The sequence below is a fragment of the Plectropomus leopardus genome, chromosome 3, assembly GCF_026936395.1.
Source record: "Plectropomus leopardus strain MGB_pleo_1.0 chromosome 3, ASM2693639v1, whole genome shotgun sequence".
NCBI lineage: Eukaryota > Metazoa > Chordata > Actinopteri > Perciformes > Serranidae > Plectropomus > Plectropomus leopardus.
Genome location: NC_142178.1, coordinates 6142142 through 6168944, shown reverse-complemented (window position 1 = coordinate 6168944; position 26803 = coordinate 6142142). Strand labels below are relative to the sequence as shown.

At 37.3% G+C, this 26803-nt stretch overlaps 1 protein-coding gene across 2 annotated transcripts; it reads right to left on the bottom strand.

The window, feature by feature from the left end:
- Positions 1–1214: 1214 nt before the first annotated feature.
- On the bottom strand, positions 1215–25649 carry LOC121942313 (glycine receptor subunit beta). Of its 2 annotated transcripts, none has more exons than XM_042485485.2 (11): positions 25637–25649; positions 17459–17582; positions 16560–16666; positions 13359–13426; positions 11653–11879; positions 11280–11362; positions 9521–9658; positions 8333–8485; positions 4514–4662; positions 3830–3988; positions 1215–3250 (listed from the first exon to the last, which is right to left on the bottom strand). In XM_042485485.2, exons 2-11 carry the CDS (start codon positions 17575–17577, stop codon positions 2957–2959), a joined length of 1497 nt encoding a protein of 498 aa, XP_042341419.1. In that variant the 5' UTR covers positions 17578–17582; positions 25637–25649; the 3' UTR covers positions 1215–2956. The 2 variants fall into 2 exon arrangements, with proteins under 2 accessions (XP_042341419.1, XP_087931556.1); XM_088075430.1 differs by having other exon boundaries at positions 1465–3253.
- Between the last annotated feature and the right edge of the window lie 1154 nt (positions 25650–26803).

Below are 26803 nucleotides of genomic sequence, written 5' to 3'. Positions count from 1 at the left end.
CTATCTTAAAAAGCAGTCTAGATCAGGACGGCACTCCAATTATTCTATTTTTTCTCAAATAAAATTTTTAACACATACATTTAACATTTAACATTATAGTCTATCACCCTGAAAAATGTTTTTGTACTTCATTTTCACTTGTCTTTTCTGAGTATTGGGATGGTTCCTGATGAGATGTAGCAGAAGAATGAAGAACGGCCATGGGTTAGGTCAGACAGGCTTCATGAGCCTTAACATATTAGGCTAATTTCAGTAAATACATTGTGTGTATTTCAGTTCTCCTAAGTAAGCCTACACAATAATTTAAAGCACATCTGATCTTATATTATTATCTGATGATGTAGCCACAGTCTGTAGCCGATCTGTCTGTTCATTTATATCATCAAACATACATAAAACATAAGAATGCTTGTAAAACTTGGGTTAGTCAGCATTTTTCCCAGACTGTCTCCGATGCCCTGTTAAGTATAAACCACTTTATATTCTTTATAAAGCTCCATCAGCAGGTTTGTTCTGCCTCTGAGAACAACACAGCTCTTGTTTTCCATTAAGTTTGTGACATAATAGTCTCTTTTCAACAATGGACTGTTCGGGGCTGCTTACCCGGCTAGCAGGGAACGTTCCTACAACATTTGTTAACATTACCTTCGAGTTGCAATAATGTTTTAAAGAAAACATTTTAATCTAATGTTTAAAGAACATTTTAAGGATGTTCACAATTTCAAATTATGTTCCTGCAAGATTAAAAGCTGATTAAAACATAACAATATAACTGCTTCTGAGGATGCTTTGGTGATGCTGAGAGGTGACAGAGCATAGAATGTTCTTTTTATAAAACATTCACACAATGTTAAACAGGACCAAAAAAATACCAAAAATGTAATGTGATATGTACAGAAAAAAAACAAACAAAAAAAACATTTTTTTATGTTCACAGAGAATATTATTCAACTTTAAGAAGAGCATTCTATAAACTAAAAGACAACTTGCTGCTTAAAACATTACTAAAACATTTTATTGGTGGCATTGTACCATTCTCAGAGTGTTTTTAGAACCTAAAATTGATAGCTGGGTATGTACTCCCCAGATAATTTGTGGTTCTAAATCATTCTAAGAAAACATCATTGCAACTTGTAGGTAACATTAGCCAATGGGAACATTCCCTGCTAGCTGAGATGAAGCTTATTCCAGCCTGGCTACAGTTAATGCCGATGACATGAGGCTAAATTGTGTTAGCAGAATGATTTGAGCCTTGAGTGGAAGTTGATGTTAAACGGGACATTTTCAGTTAAGCACAGATTTCCTCAGCGTCGCTGATAAATCATCCCTCTGGAATAAAGATCTGTATCAATTCCACTTGTCTGTAGTCTCCAGCATTTGGGCCTATCTGCTCCACACCACATGACAGGAAATACTCAAATTATAACAATACTTCAACACCAAAATGATGATTTGTTTATCAAATACTCACCGTGTGTTACATTGAAGTGGTGAAGTTTTTCTTGCATGCCTCCAGTGTGTAGTAAATCCCAAAAGGGCGATGATTCTTCATGAACTGAAGTCACTTGGAACCCCATTTACCAGTAAGACTATATCAAATACATCCATATTACAAACTTTCACACAACTCCTGAAGTCTAATCTACGTCTCATTTATCCAGTCATATACTCAGTACATCCTGAACACATGCATTTTTGATGAAAGCTACAATTTAAAACACTTTTGCCAACTAAAAATGGCTAATATATGCTCAACATTAGGTACAAATATGGACTGTCAGTACTACACATTGATTTTGTATGTGTTTGTGCACGTTTTTTGGAAGCTTACAGACAAAACGGAGCAGTAACAAAAGAAACTGTAAAGGTAGTTCAGATGAGATACAACTGCAGGGGAAGACATAAAAAAATCGCAGAACGGAGCAAATCAGTAATACAACAAAAATAATACACCACCAGGATTTTGCACTGTATCTAATGGCCATTGCCATCTACACCTGTCACCCCGAACATGTCTGGGAAAAGACATGCATGTGAGCCTAGCTTCATCCATCACACTCGTGACCCCAGACACGCTACTCATCCATGCATTAGACTGTTTGTACTGACATGTTTTAAATCATTCCATTTTAGTGAAAATGCATGTTATGTGTAAACACACCTGCGCCTGTCTTCTCTGTGAGCTTCAAAACCTCATGGACAAATCTCTTGTTCACTAACAGTGGACGTTTTCAAGCTTTAACTCTAAACTAGACTGGATAGTGGAGATCTTTCAGCATAAGTTCCACCCATGTGATTCAGTTAAACAACAAGCCAAACTTTGATTTCAGAAAAAAAAGGATTTAAGAAATAAAATAAATAAAACAAATAAAATTACATCTTTAATCCACGAATCAATTTTAGTTGCAATAAATATTTTTTGTCATTTTTTGGTGTAAAGAGGAAGTGTAATTCAACTATTGTGATGATAAAATAACGGAAGCCTTATATTTTTGTAACTATTTATTGAATTATTTTACAATATACTTCCTCATTTAATCTCTGTATATTCTTATTTTCTACTGTCACATTTAGTAAGTAGTTGCCATTTTGGAGATTAAACCTTTAACATAAAGTGTAACAAGTAATCTTACCTTCAGTGGAAAGCATGTATTTCTAATGCACAGCGTAGGGGTATTGATGTCACCACAGCAGGGATTATTTTACATGAAACACAAAGTTCTGTATCAGACAGAGACACACATGCAGTGCCTACTTAATGCCTGGGTTTAAAGGGGACTCAAACCGACAGCCTGGAGATTTTGTTGCTCTGGTGATCTACAGGGACTCCCAGGGACCACAGCAGCCTCTGCAGATCTGCAAACATGGCTCGGAAATGTTGCTTTTTCACAGTATATAGTTCAGCAGATGAATTTGCTATGTCACTTGTAAGTTCAATGTAGTATCCTGGACCTTCTCACAGATAGACAGACCAGTAAACCACATTGAAGAAGAGGAAGGAGAAGGGGAAGAGGGCTCTTGCATAGAGGTCGATGCGTTTGGCAGCAGCAGGTATGACGGGTTTGGGCGGTGGGGGCTTCTTGTTGGCTTTGTTCTGAGACTTGAGGGCCCCAGACACTTCAACTGGTTTACCATAACAGTCAAAGTTGGAAAGTTCAAAGTCTCGTGGTAAAGACCCCACAATACTGAAGTCGTTGGAGCGGAGGTCCGACTTGGAGGTGCAAACTTTCTTACAGCGAGTTTCTACCACCTGCTAAGAGAAAGAGACTGACTAAATAAAGTCATTTGATATCATCACTCATGGCATTAGCTGCATAAATAGAGTCATTAAACTGTCCCGAGGCCCAGACACACCAAACCAGCATCAGAAACTATTGGTGATGAAGGCCTATTGTTGGTATCCGCAAAAAATTGCATTTGAAGACACCACAAAGTCTATAGCTCACAGCCAGACTTCTCTGGCGATCACATTCCAAGAAGCATAGTGATGGATGTTCAAAACATTAGCAGGTACAATTTTTATTGCAGCCACCACCCTAGCCATCATTATTTCCAATCCAAGGTGACATAGGCTTGTTATGTGAGTGATAATTGAACGGCAAGACCCTTATCCTTTTCAGGTAATTTTTGTAACTTTCTTGTAAATTTTCTTGCTCATTTTTGGTCCATTTCTTGTTGAGTTAGTCATTGCCTTCTTCTCATGTTTTTGAAACACATTAAGCCAATTTGCTCAGGTTTCAAAGATGCATGTGATGCTCACTACAAATACTGTAGGCACCAAAAATCTATTCATGCATGCTGCCAGTCGTTTTGGCCATTTTGTGTTTACCTGCAGAGTGTTGACATGTATGGGTGTTCCACCAGTCCCGTTCACTGTGTTGTTAGCTTTATTTGAAGGCTTCTTTCCTTCTTTCTCCTTCAAAGCTTTCTCCTTCGAAGCCATTTTGGCTTTCTCCTCCTCAATCAGTTTGGGACTGTTGAGTATCACCTGCAGGAAAAGACAGAGGGAAACAGACAGAGAATGAGAGAGAGAGAGAGGGAAATAAGAGAGGGATAGAGAGTAAGAAAGATTGGATTTTGTGGATTTAATGCGCACAGCTCGCCTACAGAGCTACTAATAAAATCTGAGAGTTCAGGACACTTGATGTCCAAAAGCTTTTGCTCACTCTGAGTGTGTGTTCTGTCAGCATCTAGTGCATAGGGCGCAGCATGAGTAGTGCAAGGATTTACAACAAAGCCACAGGAGGTAAACCAACTCAAGTGCAACACTCATCTTTGCTTTAGACCAAATGCACATTTTTTGATGATTTTTTGAAAAAGGTTGCTTACTTGGTGTGCAAGATTAAAAACATCTCACTCTTCATTAAAATGAGACTCTCTGGCCAATAGAGGGTATAACCCAATGATGGGTATAGAGCTGACAGTGTATAAACAGTTGTATATGTGTGTGTGTGTGTGTGTGTGTGTGTGTGTGTGTGTGTGTGTGTGTGTGTGTGTGTGTGTACAAACCAACCTGCACCACAGCATATTCCACCAGCGACGAAAACCCAAAAAGTAGACAGGCGATGAGCCAGATATCAATGGCTTTTACATATGAAACCTTTGGTAGCTCTGAAGCCAGTAACATACTCTCACTGGACAGAGAGAGTACTGATAGAATACCTGCAAACACACAGATGTGAACACATCACTAATATGTCTAACATATGGTGTTTAAATCTAGAAATATGGAGACAAAACATGGCTGGTTAGGAGCAATGATGTGTATAGTGTGAAGATGTAAACATGTAACTTCCAAAAAAACATCAAATAAATGAAATATTTACAATAATTTCTTAACTAGAACAAATTGTATGATAAACTCTTATAAAGTAAACAATATAATATATTATGAAGACCAGTATCAACATGTTTTGCCTATCCTGTATACATAATATATAATTCATTTAGCAAAAACACTTACAGGCTTTATACCTTCATAAGAACAGTTTTTTTTTCTTTTTGTTGTTTCATGTGTATGTGTACATGTGTGCATGCATGCATTTGTACGAATGTATGTGTTACATATAATATAATATACACATATGAGAACTATAACATTCTTGAACAGTCACATTCTAGAACCTGTTGCACTCTAGAACTAGTGACATGCTGGAAACATTCCAGAATCCGAACATTCAAGAACTACAAACATTCATCACCTAACATTCGATAGTCCTACCTTAAAATTCTACACTAATAATGTTCTAGAACAATTACATTCTTGAACAGTAACATTCTAGAAACTGTAACACTCAAGAACCCATGACATGCTAGAAACATTCTGGAACCTTTTGTCACTTAACATTATACAACTGTCCCTTTAAAACCTATAACACATCATCTGATGCAAGTTCAAAAAGTGTACTGCATGGATTGAACGATGCCATCGGCAGCAACATGCCCAAGCAACCGGGAGGAATCTTCATAGCAACTGCTGATTTGAATCAACTCAACCTTCATCTCCAAAGATGTAGCATGATCAAGGATAATTGTAATTTCATTTTTTAAACTTTGTTTAAAAAGCTTTGTTTTAAACTTTGTTTAAAAAATGACCTACAAATCTACCCTCTACCTTCTTCTTCTATCTTCTTGTTTGAACAAGCATTCATAACTTAACATTCTACAATTGTACTTCAACATTCTAAAACTACATCATTGCAGAACTGTAACATTCTAAAAGTATAACATCTAGAACACCAACATTCCAGAACCAGAACACTCTAGAAAGCATGACATGCAAGAAACATTCCACAAAACTAACATTCTAAAACTCATGACAAATCAGTAATACATCATTGACATTTTAGAACCCATAAGCTTCTAGAAACCATTACATTCTAGAACAGTTACATTCTAGAACCACAACATCCTAGAACCCATAACACTATAAAACTTGTGACATGTTAGAAACATTCTGGAACCCATTTTAGGACAAAACAATTCTTTACCTACTGTTCTAGAATTGTACCTTAACAGTGTAGATTCCAGAACAATTACATCATAGAAACATAACATTCTAGAAACAATCCAGAACCCAGACATGTTAGAAACATTCTGGAGCCCTAACATTCTAGCTTTAAAAAGTATCCATCACTTGAAATTCAACAATTGTACCCTAACATTCTAGAACTATACCATTGCAGAACTGTACCATTCTAGAACTATTCCATTCTAGAACAGTAACATTCTAGAATCAAAACACTCTAGAAACATTCCAGAAACCTGACATTCTCAAACTCAGAACACATCAATAACACACCATTGACATTATAAAACCCATAAAACTCTGAAACCCCTGAAATGTTATAACAGTAATATTGTATTACCAATACTTTCCAGAACCACAACATTCTAGAACCCATAACGCTATAAAATTTGTGACGTTAGAAACATTATAGAGCAGAACTAAAACATTCATCACTTAACATTCTACAATTGTACCTCAACATTCTAGAACTATACCATTGCAGAACTGTAACATTCTAGAACTATTCCACTCTAGAACAGTAACATTCTAGAACCAAAACACTCTAGAAACACTGACATGTTTAAAACATTCCAGAAACCTTACGATTAAAAACTTACAACACATCAGTAACACATCATTGACATTATGGAACCCAGAACAGTCTATATCCCACATCATTCTAGAATACTAGCATTCTATAACCACAACTTTCCACAACCATAGCATTCTAGAACCCATAACACTCTAAAACTTGTGACATGTTATAAGCATTCTGGAACCCTATCATTCGAGAACTAAAACATTTGTCATTTAACATTCTACATTCTAGAACTATACTATTGCATAACCAAAACATTCTAGAACTATACCATTGTAGAACCAAAACATTCTAAAACAGTAACACTCTAGAAACGTTGACATGCTCATCATTGACATCATTGACATTTTAGAACCCATAAAACTGAACGCCCTGACATTCTAAAACAGTAACATTCTATTACCGCAACTTTCCAGAACCACAACATTCTAGAACCCATAACACTAACAATCTAGAACTAAAACATTCTACAGTTGTACCTTAACATTCTAGAACTACACCACAACAGTGTACAAACAGTGACATACTGGAAACGTTCCAGAAACCTTCCAATTAAAACTTACACATCAGCAACACATCATTGACATTCTAGAACCCAGAACAGTCTAGATCCCACACCATTTCAGAATATTCTATAACCACATCTTTCCAGAACCACAACAGGATCAAGGACAAATAAAATTTTGTTTTTTAAACTTTGTTTTAAAAATGACCGATAAATCTACCTTCTACTTTCTTCTTCTATTTTCTAGAACCCATAACACTCTAAAAGTTGTGGCATGCTAGAAACATTTCAGAACACTAACATTCTAGAACTTAAACATTCATTGCCTAACATTCTACAATTCCATAACATTCTAGAATTATCATTACATAACATTCTATATAATATTGGTATACTAAATGTGTTGAAGGTATAAGAACGTCAATAGTATAATTTTATTATATTTTAAGCACATTTTGAAAAGAGCATTTACCTCACAAAGACAACTTGAGAGATTCCAGTTTAGTGCAGCCTTAGTTTACTTTTGTAATACATAGAAGAGATACTGAGGTAGATAAAGTGTGGCTTTGGAAAATATACTTTATAGTAATGCTTTTAATTGTTTTGGTTACTTTAGTTTTGTTGTAGGTTTTCTGGAGGATGGAGGTGAAAGGAATGGGTTGCAAACAAATAAACAGTTGATGAAATAAAACCTCTATAAGAACAGGAGCTAGATGACATGAACCCTCGTAAGAGCATTCCTCAGAAACAAAAAATCAAGAGGATGTTCAGTGTTACAGTACATGTGCTCAGAGCTTTTTCTGTGTTTTTGTGATATGACGCATTACTAGAGTAAATGCTAACACAGGGTGTCGCGGTGCAATCTGACTTTGCATTTTTTTAGCCTGCTGTGGACGATGTGCAGGGACTCCGCTGACCCGATTTCAGTGAGGAGTTAACTAAGATGAGGAACCACAGGGTCCTCAGAGTGACGGGGCAGCCAATTATCCAGAGGCAATTATACATGGTGTGACCATGATTTGAATGTACAAAGGAGAAGTTCCCATCACTGCAGGGTTCAGCTCTGGATTGTGATTCATCCTGAGAAGCTTGTGCATGCTTATATTACTAGTACACTCATAAAGACTGGATGGAAATCCATCAGAACTTTTAAATACTTCATACTTGAATGTAAATTGATGCAAACACAGCATGTAAAATGTGTATTTGTAAGACTCACCCAATGGCACCCTAGCAGCTGAGGCATCAGGGTTGATCCAGAATGATAACCAGGACAAAACAACAATCAACAGAGTTGGAGCGTAAACTCCCATCAGGTAGAAACCAACCTGCCGGCGCAGTGTGAAAATCACTTCAACGCAGGTGTAGTATCCTGGAAACAGACAGAGAAGTAGTCAACTAAACAATTATTTGGTATTTTACATGTGATTTAAGCCCTCTAGTGTACTCTGTTTTTGTGTTGATTTATATTATATTATTAATCTTATTTCTGAAGGTTTTTGGAAATTCCTGTGAAATGGTACATTGTATGTAGACACATGGAATTTTACCAATGACTAGAAGTAGTGTGAAAATGCTGTTCAACACAGATGATCCCAATCTGCCAGATGGGATCGCTTTAAGGCCCAAGAATGCTTATTTTAAAAGTCCATGCCCCTAACATCTAAGTCACATCGTCTTGAAATTGGACACACAGCTCCAGCTCAATGCGGTCTGCTAAAGTCCAACTAGATATTTCACCTTTTTTAATACACTCATTACACCTTTGAAACCTGGGGAGACATCAGATTTATTGTGCTGCTTTCAAACACCTTTTACAAATATTTTAACCTTTGAACCCTGAGTAAATATGTGCGATATCTTCCAAAGTCAAAAGGCAATGAGCAACTTGATAAGAAATGATCCACAAATTAAAAGAGTAGATTTTGAATTTTAAAAAAAGAAATAGAGAAAATGTCTGGGTAAAAAAGAAAAAAGCTAGGGTAAAAGTATCCTTATAATTATCACACATAATAATATAATAACACATCACAGAGTTATTATTATATTTTTTGCATCTTTTACAGGTCATTTTCTTATTGTTGTTGTTTTTGTTTCTTTGTTTTTTTTAACTATTTTTTCCCCCTAATTTTTGGGTCATTTCATTATTCATGGCTCATAGCCCTCATGTTTTTGAAAGAAATCAAGCCTATTTGCTCAGGTTTTAAAAGATTAATAAGTCATTTTTGACATATAAATCCTAAAGTGTAGGTCTGATTTTTTTCCAGTTTTTTCTGTGGATCCTCACTAAAGCAAGATTATGAAATTTCTTAAAAAGCTTGTTGATATCTCATTGCATTTTGAAGATATTGAACTTTAAAGGGGTCTTGATCTTTAAGTAGAAGTTACATGATCGATACATACTAACCTGTGCCTTGGTAGTACTTTGTGCAGTTCCCATATATGATGTCCTCTTGCTTGATGTCAAACTGAGGAAGAGCAATCTCATCCATCTGAACTGGGTCAGACTGCCACATGAACACAAGATCACTGGTGGTGTAGCCAACTGAAACATAAAAATCAAAATCAGTTAGCAATATTTTTAGCATCAACAGCTTCACCGCACCAAGCATTAGTGTTATATTCTGTTTGAAATTTAATCTGAACTTCTCTTTGTTTTGCCATTTTCTCAGTTTATTTCAACTTTTAGTCGTATAATAATGAGAGCCTTTATAAGGAATTCACACAAACTTTCACCCCTTCACTATTTAACACAAGACATGAGCTGGGCTCGAGAAATGGGCATGCCAGCTGAGCATTCTATTGCAAATCCTCCAAAATTTTGATTTTGTGGTGGGTATTTGGAATGCAGTTGTTATAGTCTGTACTAATGTCTTTGTGAAAAGCAACTTTCAGCTTGAATTGCTGCACTACATGTGTTTTTAATAAAACTCTAAAGCAACTTGGATCTACATTAGTGTTGTTTTGCTGCATTCAGACACCTTTCATAAGCATTTAAACCTATAGAACCTAAGAAAACTGGCTTGACTTCTTTTAAAAACATGGGAAAAAAGCAACTTGACAAGAAATTTCCAGAAAACTGAAAAAAAATAGTTATAGGTGACAAGAAAATGACTTGAAAATTAGCTGATTATTAGACATTATCAAAAAAAAAGAGGAAGAAATGTCCAGAAAACTATATTTATCATTCTTGGAATTATATATTGAAAATGATGTTACAGAAAAAAAAATCTTTTTCTTAAGGTAATTTTCTTGGCTATAGTATTTTCCTTTTTGCTTATTTTCAGGTAATTTTATTGTAACTTTTTCCTAATTTCTTGCTTATTTGGGGGGGCATTTATTGTTAAATTGCCTTCTTCCCATGTTTTTGAACAAAATCTCCAATATGCTCAGGTTTTAAATGCCAGTCCTCATGAAATTTTCCCTGCTGAGCCATGCCATTATATTTTCGGGGAATACTGCCATGACATCTTGCATACTTCAGTGAAATATGTAAACAGTCATGTCCCTCCTCCTCCTATTGCTAGAATCTAATCCGAAAACAATTTATCAACGCAGCTGTCAATCATGCCAGACACTGTTCTTTAACTATATGGATGGAAACATTCCATCAAAATCAAACTACAAGTTGTTTGATAAATTGCATTCCATGATTGAAAAAGGGCAGGGAGAAGAAAATTCATTTTATGTGTCCTTTGGTCAAAAGACATGCAACAACATTGAATTACACTTTAAAAGAAAATATCTGAGAGAATAAAGTCATACATCTCACAACTTTCTCTTACAAACTTTGCAGCATTCATGCAAAGCACAAAGTGCCCTTTGGCAGCACAATGGCAGAATGAAATTCATGACAGCGGTAACCCCTGCATCTTATTTTTCAGATGAATGTTTGATGAAACAAAATCCCATTCACAGAGAAACACCGAGGTGATTTATTGGAGGATGACTGCGAAAAGTTACCACCTTTTATGTCTGACAGAAATGGTGTCGTGACTTATCAGTCAGGTTTCTGTGTTTGCTTTAAAGTAATTGAAAGTAATTATCCTGGTTTCTAGAAATTTGACAGCCGACCTCAATTCTTGTCAAAATCCGCTTTACCCTAATTCTCCAACATTGTGTGTGTGTGTGTGTGTGTGTGTGTGTGTGTGTGTGTGTGCACTCACAGCTCTCCAGCTGCATCTTACACTTCTGTGTGTCCATTGGGAAGAGTGTAAGATCCAAGGGACAAGACAGCGTCACTGACAGCCTGCATTAAAACACACACACAGACATCATCAGGAGAAAAAACAAAACCCAAACATTAACAGGTACTGCTAATCTAATTTCTAAAATGTCACTATTTTAAAGAAATGTATTTATATTTTATTTCATTTATAAATATATATTTATTGGAATAACAATGCAAGGCATATAAATCTTAGAGAACCCAAGAATTCTTCCATTTTTTTCTCCATGTGTTCTCCCCTTACCATCTTGCCGTACAGAGGCTGTAACAGAAATAAATTAAAGAGAACAGGGAAAAAGGTGTTTGTGTACCTCATACTGATTAAGACATCTCCGTTCCTAAAGATGAAGAGCAGGATGTTGTCCTGCGTGACATCGTGGAAGTTTGCGTTTTTTTCATTGGCAAAGAAAAGGTCTGGTTTCCACAAACACTGGAACATGTTGGGGTCAATAGTTAATGCGTCGCTCTTAAAGTCAGTGGGAAGTCGAAGGCGAGGGTCGTTCCATCTCTGACGAAGGAATATGTTCACTCTGTAGTCCTGGAGAGAGAGACAGAGAGAGAGAGAGAGAGAGAGAGAGAGAGATTACATTTTTAATTGTCAAACACATTCTCACTCCCAACTCATCAAATACTGATGTTGGTAAGTGGCCCTACATGTCAAACTGTAGGCAGGTTTCCATTAACACTCAAATTGGGCAAACTGAAACTGTGAATACAAAATACGTCTAATGGAAACACGTCAATTTCTAAAAAAAATATTGCAGAAAAGTGTTTACGCTGACATGAGGTGGTATTTCAGGAGACTCATATGATGTGTAACACCAGGTGATGGTAACCTAAATTTATGGATGCCAATCGCCATTAAATCCAAAGACGAAGAAAAAGTACAACAGTCACATGACATTCTACAAAATGGTAGATGTGGACGAAGGAGGAGACCGAGATCTTCTCAACTCTTATACGAGACAAAAAAATAACGGCGATATTAGATTGGCTTTATTGAGAGGCTGCAACAGGAATAAACCTGCCAATGTTTTGGACATCCATCGCCATGGTTATTGGAATGTGATTGCGAGAGGAAAGTTGCGTAACATCACGAGAGAAGTCGGATAACATGTATCAATGGAAACACAGTCGAAGATATCGCCTAAGGTACTAGGTACTCTTCCTGAGTCACTTTTGGACGCTCAGGGACGATGTGTCAATTTATGCTCATTACAAAAATTGTCTTTTTAAAATAAACTTCCCTTTTCACAGGAAACGTACAGTTTCTGCTTGTTAAATGCATAAATGATTTCTTAAATTTAGGCAACCAAAACATGTGGTTAGGTTAAGGAAAAAATAGTTCAGCCTGAAATAAGTACATTTGTTCCCACTGCTAGTTCATGTGTTATTACTATACCACTGATTACATATTAATATTACCATGATGTTATTTTGACCAGTGTTAAGGGGCTGGATCACCCAAATTATGAAAACACATTTTTTTCACATAACACTGTTGTATATGGTAGTAGCCACACTATACAGACAAAAAAATACATAATTTATATGAAAATAATAATAATAATTGTAATAATAATAACATTAAAGGTCCAGTGTGTGGGATTTAGGGACATCTGTTTGAAGAAACGTTTCTAATATTCAAAGATGCAATGTTTTCATTAGTCTATAATCACCTGACACTAAGAATCTTTGTCCTGTCTTTACCTTAAAATTAGCCGTTTATATCTATACAAGGAGGCATTCCTCTTCCAAGGTGTTGCCATGTTGTTTCTACAGTAGCCCAGAATGGACAAACCAAACACTGACTCTAGATAGGGACATTGGTGTTTTTGTGTAGGTCATCATAGTACTTCTACACGCTTGACACACGGGACAGGTTTCAGTTCTGCGGTCTCACAGCCAGATGGCATTAAGTCCTACCCACTGGACCTTTAAGTGTGTTTGTAGTGTGTGTGTGTGTGTGTGTGTGTGTGTGTGTGTGTGTGTGTGTGTGTGTGTGTGTATGCGTCACCATAGTGGTCTCCTGGATGGACCCAAAGCTGTTAATGAAGATGTTCACTCTGGACTCCACTGGGATACCTGAAACACACAGAAGACAAACTTGAACTTTAACACCTGGAGCGACATTAGTTTTCCTATGCTTCATTCAGCGGCTTTTCATGAACATTTTAACCTCTTAGACCTGAGAAGATTAGTTTGATTTCTTTACAAAAAAAATAATAAAAAAAAAAACACAGGAAGAAACATAACAAGCAATTTGGCATGAAATGAAAACTGCAAATCAAATTATCTAGAGAAGATAATTATTATCAAAAACAGGAGAAAATCTCCAGAAAATTTCATATTTTCTTAATAATATATTAAAAACATGTTAATAAAAAATAGAAGAAAAAAGGAAAATTATCGAACTTTCTTCAGGTCATTTTGTTGTTGTTTTTTTCCTTGTTTTTGTTTAATTTATACTTCTCTTTTTTCTTGTGCTTGATTTCAGGCAATTTTCTTGTAACTCTACTAATTTCTCGCTATTTTGGGGTAATGTCTTGCTCAAAGCCCTCTTTGAATGTTTTTTAAAGCAACTGAGCTAATTTGCTCAGGTATCAATGGGTTAAATCATGTAATGTGTATCCTTCACAATGGAACAGTGTCACATCTAAATGCAATTCTTGAGCAGACTTTTAACATTTAAATATGCCGCATCAAGTTCAAAGTTTAACAGCTAAATGGACATAATTTATGTCAGCAATAAAGTGTAGGCATCGGGAGTGCATGGAGTGGTAAAATAAATGTATTACCTTTCGGATCACTCATTTTCTGCCAGCTTTACTCTCTTGCCATTAACGGTGTTAATTTTTGCTGGTATCATTTTTTCTGTTCTTTATGGGCAGAAGTAAGCAGCATGCAATGTATTTCATGCAGTATAGTCAAATCACACACCAAAGCCCCCCTTTATTGGAAATGTGCACAGAGAAAGAAGCCTGGATTAACAGGCTGAGTTCATAATCATCATGGTACTCTTTATCACTGATTAGTGACAGCACGGCTCGAAATCCCTGAAAGTACTCGGACTTGCAGCACCTGAGCAGAGCCCGATTTCCTCACACTCATCCCCAAAGCAGTTGGAGGATATTGGAAACAACAGCAGAGCCTGACAATGGACTTTATGGTATTCCTGTAGCAGAGAAAGGGCTGTACGTGATGTTTGCAGGAGGGATCAACAGGAACAAACTGACAATATTTGTTTTGACTTAGCAGTGTTTTCCAAGGGTATAATATTTCCCTGAGCTAGGCAAATCTATGGAAGCTCAAAGGGGACATTATTAAAACGATAATGTAAACCTGAAAATGATTATGGATATGTAACTCCATAGTAGCATTATCATTTTCCACATATGGATGCATTATTTGAATTTTAAAAAATTAAGTAAAAATGCAATAATCTAAATTTTCATTTTCATTTTCACATACTTTCTTTCTTACTTCTCTGACCACACCAAATTGGCAATGGAAAAGCTAAGTTTGTAATTTAATCTTTAAAGTCTTACCCCTCTCTATAGTGGGCAATAGAGAAGATTTTTTTTTTTTTTTATCAATGTAACCTAATTTTCTATTCATGCAAAATGAAAATGAAGACAGCATTGGACATTTTTTTACTTTCAAAGACTTAAGCTGCTGTTCAATGGACAATATTCAAATGTTAAATCCTATTTAAAAATGAAAATGCAATATAAAACATGAAATATAATTTTCTATCTGTGCAAGCATTAGTTAAGTCACAATCACAATGCCATTTTCTAATCATTTGAAAATTAAATTCGACATACAGCATTTCGTTTAGACAAGACTTAACCTTCTATAGAGTGGTAAATATTCAAATGCAAGTAGTGAAACAGCGTCTCCAGTAAAACAACGTTTACGTGTCACCACTCTGTTTTGGTATATGATGTACAGCATTGTGTGTTTATGCATGAGAGAGAGACAGAGACAGAGAGACAGAGAGACAGAGAGAGACAGAGACAGAGAGAGAGAGAGAGAGAGAGACAGAGAGCGAGAGAGAGACAGAGAGAGAGAGACAGACAGAGAGAGAGACAGAGAGAGAGACAGACAGAGAGAGAGACAGACAGAGAGAGAGAGACAGAGAGAGACAGACAGAGAGAGAGACAGAGAGAGAGAGAGAGAGAGAGAGAGAGAGAGAGAGAGAGAGACAGAGAGAGAGAGACAGACAGAGAGAGAGAGACAGAGAGAGAGACAGACAGAGAGACAGAGAGACAGAGAGACAGACAGAGAGAGAGACAGAGAGAGAGAGAGAGACAGAGAGAGAGACAGAGAGAGAGACAGAGAGAGGGAAGAGAGAGAGAGGGGGATACAGAGAGAGAGAGACATAGAGAGAGAGGCAGAGAGAGAGGGAGGGAGACAGAGAGACAGACAGAGAGAGAGACAGAGAGAGAGAGGGAGAGAGGGAGTGAGACAGAGAGAGAGGGAGAGAGAGAGAGACAGAGAGAGAGAGGGAGAAAGAGGGAGTGAGACAGAGAGAGGTGAAGGACATCTGTTTGTAGCTTGAAGCCTCACAGAGCAAATCAACCACACACACTCCTCATGTTCTCTCTGTCCTCATCCTCTTTCCTCTTCAGCCTTATATCTTCTCTCTGCCTCTCTCCCTTTATCTCATCATCTCTCCTTCTTGTTTTTAAATCTAATGTTGAATAACATTTGCTTTCCCTTTTTTTGTATAATCAACAGGCAGAAGCACTGACATGAGTTGCAATGGACTAATTTATAAATTAAAAATAATCTTAACAAGTTTATATTTAAATAACAAATGCAGTGAACCTGTGATGTTTTATTTTTCTTTGTCTTTATATATATATATGTGTGTGTGTGTGTGTGTGTGTGTGTATTTTTTAAATAAAATAGATAAAATGTGTCTCTCCTCCACCGGAATGCCTGTCAAAGGTCCTGTGTAAACTTTCCTTCTTTCTCCCAATATAGCAGTGCTTACTGGAGCAAACATTGTATTGTTAAACGCAGTCCAGTAGGATTAAATACCTGTCCCGTGTGTGAAAGTCTAAATTGTTTTTTTCAAACCTGATGACTTTTTCTCCACCACTGCATGCCGAAATTTTCTTCCAGGACACCCAGAAGAACACTGAGCTGAGACAGCAGCAGCGCTAGTGATTGGCACTGAGTTTACTTACCTGTATGTTTGTGACATTACCTTGAAAGTTCGGCCTTATTCTTGGGTCGTAGCTGACCATCAGACGGTTCAGAATGTTAGATGTGGAGTTAGGTGGAACCTGGGCCAAATCTTCTGGAGACAACTGTCTGTTGAATAAGAAGGATTTAAAAGTGAAGGGGTGAATGCTCAGCTCTGCTTTGTGCAGTGATTCCATCCTGTTGTGATGTGTCAGCACCACGGAGAGCGTCACCGTCTGTCCCCCTCTGGCCCCTTCGGCCAGTGACGCTATCCAAAGTGCTGACACACTCATGGCAGAGATGACAAAGAAATGCACCAATGTTAGGACTTAAAATCCATTATGCTACTCCCCCACATCCCAAAAAGATTCTAATCTGTGGGAAACATTGATAATAATAAGCTGCAAATCGGACACAGCATTTCTGCTGTTTTTGCCCCCTCAATTCAATTGCAAACAATGCCTACAAATACTGCAACTTGCTTTCGAAATTTTTGAGAAAAACTACCTCAAAATCACACATTTCAGGCCGTATTGCTTACAAAAACAGCTCGCAAACTTTTGGAGGGACTGATTAGGCCAAAAAGATCCCACGCAAAAGGTTGTCTGTCGCAAATTATAAATGTGCTAACTTTGGGAAAATTTTGGATTATTCATTGATGATGGTGTTATTAATCATTTTACCCCACATCTCTTATATTAAACACTTTTCCCTAACCTGTACAAATAATATGTCCTTACCTTGTCTTGCTGTCAGTATTAGTATCGGCACAAAGAATAAGCATTACGGCATTAATATTCAGATAATGTGTCATGATGGGGTAATGGGGTGATAAAAAAAGAAGTGAGGATAATGTTGAAAGTGATGCTATAATATATATAAGAAAATAATGAGTTTGAGGAATACAGTTTATTTACTTACGATGGACAGACGACTTGCTTGCCTTTCTTTCCTTTGGATTTCCCCTCTTTGCCTGCAGTCAGTTGCCAACAACACAGCAGCAACAGCAGCAGGATCACCGGCCTCGATCCAGCAGCCATGGTGCCTAAAACAGACATAAAGGCTGGTTTTAACACGTTTCATGTAATGCGTAATTACAAAGTGCTTTGACAAACAAAGCAAAGCAGAAATGAGATACATAGTGGCGATACAACAAAAAGACACATTATGAATTATTATTGAACACAAACGGGACCAACCTAGGGTAGAGTTAGGATAAAATTAAAACCAGAGGACAAATAATGGAAGATGCAGGACGCATAATGTCAGAAGAAATAGACCAAAAACAACAACAGAAGCATTAAAACCACAAATAAAAGGACAACAAAAATCATTAAAACCTGAATTAAAAAGGTAAAATAAATAAAAAGAAAAATAAAGACAACATCTCATAAAGGTAATTCTATAACAATGCTACCAACATAGCAACTTTTTGTCTAAATTTTTTCACTTTTAAAACCCATCTGCTGATGTAGATCCAGTCATTCAGTGTGATTCCCTCATGCTGTGGCAACATAACTGTCTCTGGTGTCCCTCAGAGCAATTTGTAGGTTCATTATCAGAATGTATGTGTGAGTGTGTGTGTTGTGTGTATTGTATCTTCAGGGCTGATACTGATGTTTAGTAGTTAATAATACCAATAATACCAATAACCGATATTTGGAACCGATACGCATTAACAATAAAAATTAAAATCTTTCTGTCAATATTTAGAATTTGGAATATAATAAAGAAATGTCTTTAAATGCCTTTAGCAAATGTTTAAAGCAAAACTGAGCCTTTCAATATCATATACAGCAAGTTCCCAGTGAAGTTCCCAAACGTTTTTTAAAAGTCAAGTGAAAATTTGAATTAAAAAAATGGATAAATAAAAATTGCTCCCTGAGGTTTTACAAAGTCAAAATTCCACCCATGCTGAAATTTTCTTCACACTTTTTGATTAATTTATAATATCTGTGATCATTAAAATAAAATGCCAATACAGGTAATTGGCAATATGCCAAATATTGGCCCCAGTAATCAGTCAGTCCCTGGTGTGTTCCCTTTACGGGCTGAGGCCTCTGCAGTGGCCTGGGTTCAGTTCCCGCGTGTGGCCTTTTGTGCATGTCATTTCCCATGTTTCCTATCCATCTACTACTGTCCCATTAATAACAATGGTTAAAAACGCAGCCGCATAAACCCTTAGTTACAAACAACAAACTGCAGGTTTCAGTTTTTATATTTTGGCAAGAACTCTTCTCCGATGGAGTTAAATTTGGAGCGCCTAGTTATTCGTCCAGGTCTGTCTCAACAGTATTCCTCCACACTGTTGGCAGAAATGCTTCTCTTTTGGCAGCCATGTTGTCTTGTATTTGCCGACTGGATAAGATTGCATTTTTACTAGGTGTGAGATTTTGCGGTCCAATAAGTGAGGTAATTTAGTTTTTGCTGTGTCATAATTTGGCTCTGACAGTTCTGGTCTCAGACTGGTCCAGAGGCAGAACAGCAACAAATGAGCTGCATGAGGCCACTTTTTTTCTTTTGCTCATTTCTTTGCACACAGGACTTGATAGTGGAAAAGTGGGGATCACTGTTTAAGATGAAGACTTTATTTAATTAATTAGGGCGCGAGGACAGAAGTGTCAGGGGTCCAACAGTTTTTGAGGCATTTTTGAAGCACTTGTGTGGTTGCATCCCATGATTGTGATGATCCTGCTTTGCTTTCGTTGAATGTTTTTGTACGTGTTCTCTCGCTTTCTCCCCCTCCCGTTTCTGTTCTCTTCCTCCTGCAGGGTGAGTGTGTGTGTGTGTGTGTGTGTGTGTGTGTGTGTGTGTGTGTGTCGGGGGTGTGGCTGGCTCCTCAGCAGGAGCAGCAGATGAGGCTCACCTGTCTCCACTCAGCTCATCAACCTGCCTAAATAAACCTGCTGTCTCATCCCGTATAGTCTGGTAGTGCTCTCTTTACTGTCATTGCTGTCTTTTAACGTCATTGCAAAAACAATGCTCCAAATGTTTTACTGTGCTTTATTGAGATTGTTGTGACATTCTGCTTCATCTGCTTGTTTGGAAATGCACCTGAGGCACAGAAAAAGACTGTTGGAAAAACAGTCACTTCAGCCAGTAAACTGTTGGGGATTGGGGAATATTAGATGCATTTATAGAGACAGAGTCATGAACAAGGCAAACATCATTGTGGGTGATGAGAGTCATCCTCTGGCCTTCTCATTTTACCTGCTCCCATCTGGACGATGCTATTGCCTGTCTTTTTTTTTTTTTTTTTTTTTTTACAAAAATCAGATCCAAACTGTCCTTTGTTCCACAGGACATTACATTTTTAAACTCAAACAAATAATAAGCCATATGTCCAGCTGGTCTGGCAAAATATCTCGTCTGTCCTGTCTCTATGTTCCTTCAGTAAGGTGGCATTTAAAAATTGCCAATTTTGCAGCGTTTCTCATTTGATCGTGATTTTTCATACTTACCACTGGGTTTTTGTGTGTGTGCTCAGGTTCTCATGTATGTCTCTGTGTTGCGCAGCCTTACAGTCCTCAGTGCCTGAGTTTTCCCACATGCTCAGCCTTCGCCAGAGAATATTCTACGAGTCAGCCAGCTACCTGCCTCCACTGCCTGCTGCTTTGTTTTTCTTACATACAATAAACTCTTTTTATGCATACCTACCCGTATCAGTCTCCACTTTGGGGTTCAAACAAAACTAAAACCTACAGCGATGCATTTTAACAAATTTAGTACGGCTGTCTAATAGCAAGCTTGCCAAACTGTATCCAGGTAGAAATGAAAAATGTCCCAGATGTAGGTGTGATCCAGGAACTTTGAGCCAAATGTTTCGTGTTTGTTCTGGTCAGGGGTCTTTAATACCCTTTCAGAGCTCTGTGACACACTGATCCTGCCAAACCCTGAGACTGCTATATTTGGGGTGGTCCCACCAGGCTACAGACTTTCCGCTAATCAGGCTTCAGAGGGGCTTTTTCCACAATCCTTTCACTGTGACTCATTCTTCTCAGCTGGAAAATGACCTCAAGACTAACACAAGTGTTAGATGGAGGACATAATGATGTTCCTCAAAACTGAACAATTTAGAAACACTACTGCAGGAGCAATTAAGAGGTTTCAGAAAATCTGGCAGCCATTCCTACCATATGTTGGAAGACTGTCTGCACCTTGCAATCTTTCTTTGTTTAATTCAATCTTTGGTTGTTTGGTTGTTGTTTTGTTTTGTATTTTGTTTTATTTTCATTCATCCTGTAGCTTGGTTATGTTTTGTGTCTTATATAGGTCTAAGGGAGTGTATCACAGTGGGTTGTTTTATATATTGTTTTAAGTATTAGTATGTCCTTCTATATTCAAAACCCAACAAAAAGTAATTTATTACTAAAAGCCAAAACGTAGATGTCACATGACTGTTTTTGACAAAAAATCCACTGAGGTGGCCTTACTTGTCAAAGAAGCTTGTTGTAGAGCACAGTGCAAAGTAGGTGTGTATTAAATATTAAGTCAATTAAGTGAAATGCTATGGTAGGTCTATTCCCCAACACGTACTAAAGATATCTACCAAGATTTATGATTATTGGACACATTTTAAAGGTGTTACAGCCATTGTACATTTTTGATGTACGGCTGTTTTTTTTTTTTGACCAGTCTGGCTTGCTTATAACAGAAATATCTATCTCACACCCTCGAGGCAGTGTTCTAATGTTAACAGAGTCAACTTCTATGGTCCAAGAGGCTTTTTTGTGGAGCACACTGAGGTGGATATATGCACCAAAAATGTACGACAGCGGATGATCACAGACAGCGATTCAGTCATTGCCAGCTGTGCAGTTTTCTCTCTTTGTGCTAATACAACACCCAAGTTTCCCCTTTAGCGATTAATAAATGCTTGTCTTATGTTATTAACTTATTCAGTATTTTGTCTGCATTTAACAATAATATTATTGTGAATTTCATAATGTCTTATTCAATATTAAATTCTTTAAAAACAGTATTTGTATTAACTTTAGCACTGGTCATTATGAAATAACTTTGAAAAATTGTAGAGCGTATTAAAGCGTGTGTACAGTTTTTCTCCCGCTGACTTTCGTCATCACAGGAGTGATTTAAATAGCACTGGAGAGCTTATGTAACTATGTTCATTACACCAATCTAGTCAGTGCAAATGAACAGGATCCCCCTTCTGAACTAGTCCGACTGGCTGGTAATAGTGTAGAGTTGAAGGTTGAACTAATGGATGTTATAAATGGGCAGCTGCGGCTCCTCCTGTCAGTGTATCAAAGAACCCTTGGGCAAGGTACTGAGCTCAAAACTGCTCCCGATGGCTGTGACATCAGTGTGTGAGTGCGTGTGAACAGTTACTGAGTAGCAGGTGGCACCTTGTACAGTAGCCTCAGCCAGCAGTGTATAAATGTGTGTGAATGTAGTGTAAAAGTGCCTTGAGTGGTTGAAAGACTAGATAAGTCCATGAACCATTAACCAAACACATCTCTGTCAAAATTATACAAGCTTTTATCTCCCACTGACTCCACCATACATCCTCCAATAAACAAATCGGCGGGAACGATCTTAACATCAGCACTAGAAGTAACTTCTCGGCTCAGATATATAAATTAAAATTCCTTCAACATGTCCATGAAAATTACAGAAACACCAGACTAATTCAATACAAAGTCATACACAGAATACATTAAACACAACACAAGATGCACATAACAAAAAAGGCATGTACTCACTGTGCTCTTAACAAAACTAGCTACTACTTGGTGCACTCCGGCTCTGCCCCCGAGTGCAAAATTTATCGAGAAAAATAACTACTAAACTATCTTTGGTTGTAGTATCTAAGTACCATCATTGTGCACATTAGGAGACCTAAGCATGCCTGACACACCACAAAAACAAATCACAACACACCTGGTGGACCTAACTACTGCCAAGAAAACGATTCTGCTTAAACAGAAAAACAACAAACTCTCTTACTTTGCTCTTACTTTGGTTAATTTTTTTTAACAGAACAGCTAACACTGGAACTGAAATTACGGAAAATAGTAATAATAACTTTAACAATTCAATATATATATGTATATATGTGTGTGTGTGTGTGTGTGTGTAAACAGTAAATTCATGGACCAAGCAGAATGATGTGTGTGTGTTTTTATTTCTGAATTTAATCATAGATGTATTGATGAATGTCACCGTTTAAAATGTATAAATAATAAATAAAGATTCTTCCTCTTTGCACATGATGCCATTGCCTCAACATGTGCAAGGTGTGGAAAATCATGTGTCCTCCTCCTGTCACTTTCTCTGGGGATACAAAGGCTTAAATCCCCTGAGGTTAAGTCCTACATGCCAACAATGTAGCAAGTCATGCGTGCGCCATGTTTCCAAGTGCCTATTGAGGTCATATCAATCCGAAGATCTAAATTGACCCTGCTCATTGCCGTTTGCAGCTATTTTTAAACCTAACACACTTACTGAAGTCAAAATGTTGGTGATAAAATCCTGGAAATAAATTACACTTTGGATGTATTGTCAAACACTGTAATAGATGGAATGGAAAATGTTGTTCTTATGGAAAATTACAGCAGGGCATTACATATTAATGCAGACTGACTGTTTGATCAATTTGAATACAATCTGAAACAGCAGATATCTAGTATCCGTAGAATATCTTTGTCAATTTTGGTAGCATGTAAAGTAAGATTTGTGGAAATATAATGCAGATGTTAACTGATTTTGCATGTTTTGAAAAATGTGTAGTGACATATTTCTGAATTGACAGGGGTGGAAACATTTGTCACAATTCTGTGGATGTGCTGCAAAATGAAAAATGAAGAATAAAATAAAATTGAAAAGGAATTTAATTTTCAATTCTTTTTTCATGTTTTCTTCTTTTTTTTAAAGATTGGAATGTGAAATGTCTAGAAATTTAGATTTTTTAAAATTTTAATTTTTTTAATAAATCAAGCCAACTTGATTTGAATTTTGTACAAATCCATGTTGACATTTTCTGAAATATTAACTTTTCGCACTTGTGGCAACCCCCCAGTGATAGAATATCCCAAGACTGCGTAGCAAAGCTTGGACCTAGCGCTTGAACACATGCACCAGGTTTGGTCAAAATTGCTTCAGCCAATTTTGATTTTGAATTTAGGTTAAAGACATAGGTCCAAAATGTATAAGTTGAAAACAATTTGACATATCACAATTTCCATAATTCCTATACATCATAATCTCGATTAAGTTTTTGCAACGATTGACCCATCAATTTCTGAGGAATTGTTGAAAAAAGGGTTGGAGAAAAGTGAGAAAAAAAGACATTTATAGAGCAGGAGACCATTGGTGCAAAGATGCAAAGAATTTTTACCTTAAGCAAAGTTGTTTTCAAGATAGTTGAAAATGTGAACCTCTTGAGGTCAGCGACTGTCATTTTATGTGCCTGCATAGTGGATGAAATTTGCAACCTACTTGCCATTTTTGGTGACTTTTGGTCTTGCGATTTTGCTGCACAAACACATATTGAGAACAAAATCAACGGGGCTCAGGAAGCTACGCTGCTTGGGCCCCTAGCAATGCAATTTAGATTGCAGACTGTGTCTAAAGCTGCTCAAAAACTCTAATTGGAAAGACATATTTGCAAGAAATTACCTTGTGTTTATGAGAGTATAGTGAATTACAATAAAGAGAGTGCATGAGAGGGCTGTTCTACCGAAGATCGAAAGGACCTCTTCTTATAAATTGATGTGCTATGAATGATGCCCTAACCCCTGAAGTATTGCGGTTTAGTATCTATCTGTGTGTATTTATCAACACAAATGAACTAAAATCAATTCTGATTCCACTGTTGGCAACATGAGAAGAGGAGCAGAGTAGGCTGGAGTGCAGCTCACCAGGGTTCAGACCTTCACCTTTTCTTGCTGTTGGCGTACAAACGCATTAACCCTTTGAAACATGGATTGATCAGTTTTCTTGCACTGCGTTCACTACTACCAGTAGCAGCATGTGCTTTTGTTCACATCCCGGCGTTGGTTGCCATGTGCTTTTGTTGCCTATACATAACCAAATGTGTATTTTTTGTAGCAGCATCCCGTAACGTCAACAGCAGACATAGAAGGATACCTAGAGTATAACATGTAAACGCGGAAGTCCACTGCAAAGCAGCAGTATGTGATGACTTGGGATGAGCATGTATTGGCTTTTAACATTACTGCAAATGCATTTTTTAATGCACTATAGGAATACACTATTGTTTTTGTTTTTCTACAGCACAAATGGATGGACTACAACTACAGATGACTTTGTGTGCAATCTGGAGGTTGCACAAAGACAGTTAATGTTCCTTGAAACTTGAGTGTTAATTCTTACGTTCTGAAAAAAAAAAAAATTCGAGAGTTGAAAACACAAATTAACACCATAGTCTTGGTCTCTGTGAGGCTACCCTCCCACAGCTGTTTCCTGCTGTGATTTCTAAACATTTGTGTTGCAGTAAAACAAGAAAAAAAAGTCTAGTTTTAAGAATTTTAAAGTCAACAGGGGAGTCAAAAGAAAATAATGAACCAAAGATTCACACAACCTCTGGCTCTTCCAATTTTTAGTCCAGTTTGCAAAAACACAGTGAGAGTAACTAGAGGGACAGGGAGAGGGAAAGAGAGTTGACTATTGAGTGTGTGGGTTGGGTTGAAGGGTGGGGGGGTGGGGGACTGCGGCGTTAGACTACACAGTCTAACAAGATGCGATGACACAGCTCGCTGAGGCTGTTGTGGTCACATACACACACACACAAACACACATGCACACACACAAACATTGTTCTCTATCTGATAGCTGGAAAACTGTAACAAGTCATATAAATATAATGTATTCCACACACCGGTACAGAACAGGCTCTCCCAAACCAATACATGCACACAAGGACAAAACAGCACCAAAACCCCAGGCATCGTCCTTCAGTTTGATTAATAAGATCTAGTACTCTCTCTGTACTGCTCTCTTCCTCTCGCTCTCTTACATGCACCCACACACACACACACATACGCTGTACCCCATGACTGCAACTGCAGAGAACATTAAAAGACAGACAGAGACATTGCATATATTTTTCATTCTTACCTCTAGTGTGTCTGATGATCAGTTCTGCTGCATAACAGGGAGTCAGTGTTTAGTCACTGAGACGCTGTTCTGGCTATAGCCTGACTGTATGTCCTCTCGCTCTCCCTTTCTCTCTCTGCTCTGCCGTCCTGTGTGTGTGTGTGAGCCTTTATCTGCACTGCTCTTGCATCCTATTCCAAGTTCCTCTATGCCTGCCTAGGGGGAAGTAGCACAGTACTGTACTGACTCTTCTCTCGTCTTTAAACAATTACTCTGATGTCTTCATTAATAGGCTACTTTTTAACAGATGATTTTACCTAGAGGTGCTAAGGCAAAGAATAAAAAAATGCTTTATTTGTATTTCATTTCTAAGGCTAAAGACAGTGAAATAATTAGGAGAAATTGATTCACGTTTGTAATGTTAACAAATGGATATTCACCCTATTATCTGTTAAATGGATGTACCTACATCCTTTAAAATGATTATTATTTTTTGGCTTTATTATAAAGGACAGCTTATGCCTAAAAGGGGAGAGATAGGATGACGTGCAGCAAAGGGTGACACAGCCTCTGTACACAGGGCATCCGCTGAATCGGAATCCTAATATCTTTTTCAGGAAAGCACAAATAATGCAGATTGCCTATTTATCGTAACCATAGTTTGTGGGGGGTTCTGATTTCTTCAAATCAATTAAATATGTGTCAAGCACCATATAATGAGAGACAGGACCTAACATCAGCAATGTCAGTGCTTTCTTCATATTCAACCAAGTGCCAATCTCTGAGGTTGAAAAATAAAGCCGATGCAGAAATGCCGAAAACTACTATTCATTAAATGGCTTCTTGAGGCTGACTCCAAAACAGAGTCAATCCCCATGGATACTTAGCTTTATAGCAGAATTAAACATGTTTACAGCCTGGTACAAAAAGAAAATGGTTTTGGTCTCCATAGCTAATTTCAGCGCGTATGACAACAGGTGAATTGTTTTATAAATCATCCGCTTTCATTTAACCATTTGAAAGTCTGAGCTGATTGGCTTGATTTCTTCCAAAAACACGGGAAGAAGGAAATGAGAAACAAAAGAAGAAATAGTATTAAAGACCATTTGTGATTAATAAAGAAATTTAAAATTTAATTTAAAAATGCAGAAATGACATTCAAAAAATTGCTTAAAAATGAAAAACATT